At 39.8% G+C, this 6,170-nt stretch overlaps 1 protein-coding gene across 1 annotated transcript; it reads left to right on the top strand.

Moving 5' to 3' along the window:
• Positions 1–3,172: 3,172 nt before the first annotated feature.
• npy (neuropeptide Y) lies at positions 3,173–5,936 on the top strand. Its single transcript, XM_029643866.2, has 4 exons — positions 3,173–3,285; positions 3,700–3,887; positions 4,988–5,077; positions 5,325–5,936. Exons 2-4 carry the CDS (start codon positions 3,700–3,702, stop codon positions 5,347–5,349), a joined length of 303 nt encoding a protein of 100 aa, XP_029499726.1. The 5' UTR covers positions 3,173–3,285; the 3' UTR covers positions 5,350–5,936.
• Positions 5,937–6,170: the final 234 nt, after the last annotated feature.

The following is a 6,170-nucleotide window of genomic DNA, read 5'->3' as shown; positions in this document are numbered from 1 at the left end:
TGAAAAGTGCAAATCAATTCCAGAACAACAGCAAAGGACCTTGTGAAGATGCTGGATGAAACAGGTACAAAAGTATCTATATCCACAGTAAAACGAGTCCTATATCGACATAACCTGAAAGGCTGCTCAGCAAGGAAGAAGCCACTGCTCCAAAACCGCCATAAAAAAGCCCGACCATGGTTTGCAACTGCACACGGGGACTTTTTGGAGAAATATCCTCAGGTCTGATGAAACAAAAATAGAACTGTTTGTCCATAATGACCATCGCTATGTTTGGAGGAAAAAGGTGTATGCTTGCAAGCCGAAGAACACCATCTCAACCGGGAAGCGCGAGGGTGGCAGCATCATGTTGTGGGGGTGCTTTGCTGCAGGAGTCTGGTGCACTTCACAAAATAGATGGCATCATGAGGGGGGGAAATTATGTGGATATATTGAAGCAACATCTCAAGACATCAGTCAGGAAGTTAAACTCTTTTGGGATAGGGGGCAGCATTTTCACTTTTGGATGAATAGCGTGCCCAGAGTGAACTGCCTCCTACTCTGTCCCAGATGCTAATATATGCATATTATTATTAGTATTGGACAGAAAACACTCTGAAGTTTCTAAAACAGTTTGAATGATGTCTGTGAGTATAACAGAACTCATATGGCAGGCGAAAACCTGAGAAAAATCCAACCAGGAAGTGGGAAATCTGAGGTTTGCAGTTTTCAAAGCTTGGCCTACCGAATACACAGTGTCTATGGAGTCAAGTTGCACTTCCTACGGCTTCCAATAGATATCAACCGTCTTTAGAAACTTGTTTCAGGCTTCTGCCATAAAGGAGGGGCTCATGAGACCTGTTTGAGTCAGTGGTATGGCAGAGTGTCTCAGGCTCGTGACGCGCGCTCCCGACAGAGTTAGCCCTCGTTCCATTGCTTTTCTTCAGACAAAGGAATTCTCCAGTTGGAACATTATTGATGTTTTATGTTAAAAACATCCTAAAGATTGATTCCATACATTGTTTGACTTGTTTCTACGACCTGTAACGGAACTTTTAGAGTTTTTGTCTGGACGAAGTGCTCGCGCCTCATGAAGATGTCCTATGAGTGTCATCTGATGAAGATCATCAAAGGTTAGTGATTAATTGTATCTATATTTCTGCTTTTTGTGACTCCTCTCTTTGGCTGGAAAAATGTTTTTTTTTACTTACATAATCACATGTTGTGCTTTTGCTGTAAAGCATTTTTTAAATCGGACATGATGGGTAGATTAACAAGAAGTGTATCTTTCATTTGCTGTATTGGACTTGTTAATGTGTGAAAGTTACATATTTCAAAAAAAGATTTTTGAATTTTGTGCGCTGCCTTTTCAGCGGAATGTTGTCGAAAGGTTCAAGCTAGGTCGCAAATGGGTCTCCCAAATGAACAATGACATACTTCCAAAGTTGTGGCAAAATGGCTTTAAGGACAACAAAGTCAATGTATTGGAGTGGCCTTCACAAAGCCCTGACTTCAATCCTATAGAAAATTTGTGGGCAGAACTGAAAAAGGGTATGCGATGGGAAGCTTGTGGAAGGCTACCCGAAAAGTTTGACCCAAGTTAAACAATTTCAAAGGCAATACTAACCAATACTGATTGAGTATATGTAAACTTCTGATCCACTGGGAGTGTGATTGATGAAAGAAATATAAGCTGAAATAAATCATTCTACTATTTTTCTGACATTTCACATTCTTAAAATAAAGTGGTGATCCTAACTGACCTAAAACAGGGACTTTTTTTACTGGGATTAAATGTCAGGAATTGTGAAAAACTGAGTTTAAATGTATTTGGTTTAGGTGTATTTAGGTGTATTTAGGTGTATTTAGGTGTATTTAGGTGTATTTAGGTGTATTTCCGACCTCAACTTTTTTTTTTTATATCTTTTTTTTTATTAATCTGAACCTTAACTGATCTTTCTGTTCATTGGAAATACTTCATATTTTCCCCACATTCCAGTTGAGGGTGTTAGAGTAGCATGAAAACACATTCAGAAAACATCTAGGAGAGAAAGAAAGGATGCTAATGAGATCTAATCAATTCCTATCACATTTCTCTTTTGGTGGTGTGGGTGACTGAAAAAAATATGTAATTTGATTGACAGTAAAACATAAAAGAGAGAGGAGGAAAACAAAGAGATGCCCTGACCTCCAGGGGGCCCCATTGAATTTGTTTGTCACTCTCACTCAGATATCATAGTAAGATGTTATAAGTCATTGCAAAATATGTAGAATTGGAGGAAATTAGCTTTAAAACTGCAACAATTTCTCAACACCCCATGAAAAAATGTGTAGAATTGCAGGAAATTTGCTATAAAACTGCATAAAAGAATGTGTTCTGTCAAGCAAACTCATTTGTTTACTTTTTGTTAATAAAATATGTTTTCTGCTAACAGATCCCTCTGTAAGTATTAAATGATAGTTTTTAATCTCGGTCCTGAGTTAATGTAATTGTATAGCTACTAGGCTATGTGTTTGTAGATGGACTGAGGTGAAGGAAGCTACAGCAACTAATGGCTGGGGTCATTTTTGGTTGTTTTTGCTGTTCTCCAAATAGCATTTTAGAGTTTTAAATCGCATAGAAATGAAGCAAATGAAGTTCAACTTTCTTAACCCAAACCCCTTCCCCCGTTACGGACCTCACTAGAACTCAGACCCTGGTTATGGCCTTGTGCTTGTGTACATGCGTGTGTTAGTGTGTGTGTGCAGCGTGTGTGTGTGTGCGTGTGTTTAAGTGGGTGTGTGCGTGCGTGCTTGTGGCAATTAATGGAGGTTTTTAAAATAATAAACACATTTTTCAATCAGACGTTGTCCCCAAGTGAGACAATTCTGTCGATATTGACAACCCAGTCATCATAATCATCACATACACTTGTCTTGGATCTGCGCCAGGTCTCTTCAGCCAATTTTATTCGTCTCCAGAGTGAGGTTGTTAATTCGTTTGAGAGGGGGACATTTTTAATTAATTTCCACCACTATTGACATTTTTTAAAAAGCAATCATTTTTTTAACGCATTAATTAATATAGTTTAAAATGGGCGATGACAGCTTGCGGTGACGCGTCTGTCCGCGCACATTTTCAGAATCGTGATTTGGAGACTTAAGTTCAATGGAGCGCATCTTGTGATGTGCCCTCCCCACCCAGTATTGTGCGCAGAATTATAAAAATCGCGCCCTAGAGTGGGTACCCTATGCAGAACGCACAGCAGCATAAAGACGCCAGAGGACAACTTCTACCCAAACTATAATTTAAACCCTCAAGTCAATGTAAGTAGCATAACTCTATTACATCTATAGACACGATTTAAACAAGATTAGATATTTATTTCTTAACCTTTTTATCTAATGTACCTGCCGGTTTTATAGGGTTTTTCTATACAGCTTGTAGCCTATCTACTAATTGCATTGCCTTCACTGAAACTGACATTTTTAAACAATTAATCTGAGGAAGTCAATACATAGATATCAATTTAATTTGAAACAACAAATATAGATAAACATGAGGCATTCTCCAGTTGATGTAGACTACGGTTTGTGGTGTAGTAGTAGGGAACAGACATAATTATCGTCTTGAACATGCACAACTTCTAAAAGTTTTTCCCAGGTAAACTAACTTTGATAAGACTGCGTAGCCTAAGCAATTCAGACCCTGATATTTTTCTTGATTTGTAAACATTAAAGATGCATCCTAATTTGGGTACCTGGCTGGGCGCAGTGACGCTCCTCGTCTGGACCTTCATATGCATCGGGACCCTTGCGGAAGGCTACCCGGTCAAACCCGAAAATCCCGGCGAAGATGCGCCGGCGGAGGAACTGGCCAAGTATTACTCCGCTCTCAGACATTACATCAACCTCATCACAAGGCAGAGGTGAGTGCTGTGATCCGGGTGTGATACATTGCTGATTTAATTAAAGGGCTGAAGTTCGGATTTGTGATTATCCAATTGAAATATCTGATTAGTGAGCCACAGGCTATTGATTCATAATGACATTATCATATGATAACGTATATGTTAGCACCTTTAATACAAACGAATGGGCTACAGCCCCAAATGAGCACTTAAAAGAAACAACAATACAAATTGTGCAGGTAGGCTAATCAAATGAATAATATCAGACTATAGATGACTGTACCATAGGCTAAACCTTTCAATGACTAGCGTTACTAACTAACTAACTCATTATATGGAGTGGGACACTATGAACTCAGCTACTAGTAGCTAAAATTACACTTTGGTTTTTAGCTTAATATTTGTGTTATTACTGGCTCTAGTCCAAATACCAACTAATCCAATCATTCAGGTGGCTAAAATAATAAAGATGAGTCACATTAACTTTTCACTAATTACTCTGTGTGTTGTCTATATGAAAGAACGTCTTTATTTCAACAGCTGCACCCCCCTGATTCTTAATTAGCAACATCCCACACATCTCTTTACAGATGAAGCCAGTCACCCTGCATCCACTCACACTCTGTTCACTAACCTCAGTGTAAAATTAGTTTTCTGGTACATTTATTTGCTGGTGTGCCCCTGGCTACAATAATTGAAATGTCCAGATTTAATTGTGAATGTGTTTCTTCTGTTAGAGTGTTGGTGTTAAGAGTGGAAAAGGGTCCTAACCAATAGGGCTTATCTTCAGAGGAGCAGACTTGACAACCAACAAAACAGTCCTCTCTTTTTATACAGAAGGGCTCTCAGGACAAGTCTTTATTTTAACAGACATATATTCTTATTGACTCTAGAACAGTTGGGATAAATTATCTTATGGGGGCAGCACACATGCTCTAGTTCCTGAAGTTAAGTCTATGCAAATAGGAATTCCTGAAATTCCTGTCTCACCCTCTCCCATTTATCTCTCTCTCTCTCTCTCTCTCTCTCTCTCTCTCTCTCTCTCTCTCTCTCTCTCTCTCTCTCTCTCTCTCTCTCTCTCTCTCTCTCTCTCTCTCTCTTTTCTCTTTCTCTTCCAGGTATGGGAAGAGGTCCAGCCCTGACACACTGGACACACTGATCTCAGAATTGCTGCTGAAGGAGAGCACAGACACGCTCCCACAGTCCAGGTAGGTTGTGTGTGTGTGTGTGTGTGCGTGCGTGTGCGTGCGTGTGACTGGTCCAGGACTCATATTGATAAAGTGTCTCAGAGTAAGAGTGCAGGTTCCCTCTGTCGAACTGATCCTAGATCAGCACTCCTACTCTGAGACGCAGTATAAATAGGTGCCCTGGTCCTCTGGTCTCAACAGAAGAAAGTACTGTGGTAGTTTGGACATAATTGTTATTTGATACTTTATATATTTTGTCTCTTCCCAGATATGATGAACCATCGTTGTGGTAATAGTGTCTGTCCCGGCCCAACACCTGGGCTCATCGTCGCGGCAACAAGCAACTGATCTCACCAACATGGCCGCCTCACCATGGCCGATGTCCCATCCTAACAACCCCAATGGGTTTCATGAGTATGCATCCCCCTCTCTCCCCATCCTCCATCCAGAGGCCAGATAACTGTTCAGAGTCTTATGAAAGTCGTTGTCTGTGCATTGTTATTCTAAATCAGGGGAGAGAATTATTGATTGTATGGTCAAAACTGTGCTATTAAATATGAATTATATAACGGATCTACTTATCTTCTGTAGTTATACACTTATTTGAAATGAGTCTTTAGCCAAGAGCATAAATGAAGGTTCCTTCTGGCAATGTACATTATACTGGGGATATTGTACGTCTTTAAATACATGTGTATGCGGACTCTCACATCACAACACATTTTTGCAATCCCCGGAGAGCTTAGATTCATTGAACTCAACTCTTTTCAGGGCAATGGCAATTTGGTGGCTAAGGGGCGCACTCTTGTGGTTGATATGTTTTACTGCATTGAACAAAATATGGCGTTTCCAGGCCTGAAGTCCGAGTAGCTACTGTGTAGGTAGTCTCCCTGTAGAAAGCATTACGCTTCTTTCACATAGGTGTTAATGCAAAAAAGTTATACAAAATATTATACTATAACGTGGGACATTTGTAATAAACCGTCCATTGCAATGGAATAACCTTGTTAACACTTTGTCATATTACCCAACATCGAGTCATCATCGAATTATTGTCATGCCAACAAGTGTAGAATGGGAATGAATAGAATGAGTACACTGCTATTGGAGGAAT

The sequence above is a fragment of the Oncorhynchus nerka genome, linkage group LG7 (assembly GCF_034236695.1).
Source record: "Oncorhynchus nerka isolate Pitt River linkage group LG7, Oner_Uvic_2.0, whole genome shotgun sequence".
Lineage (NCBI taxonomy): Eukaryota > Metazoa > Chordata > Actinopteri > Salmoniformes > Salmonidae > Oncorhynchus > Oncorhynchus nerka.
Note: the sequence above shows the minus strand (reverse complement) of the source record. Positions and strands in the feature narration are given on the sequence as shown.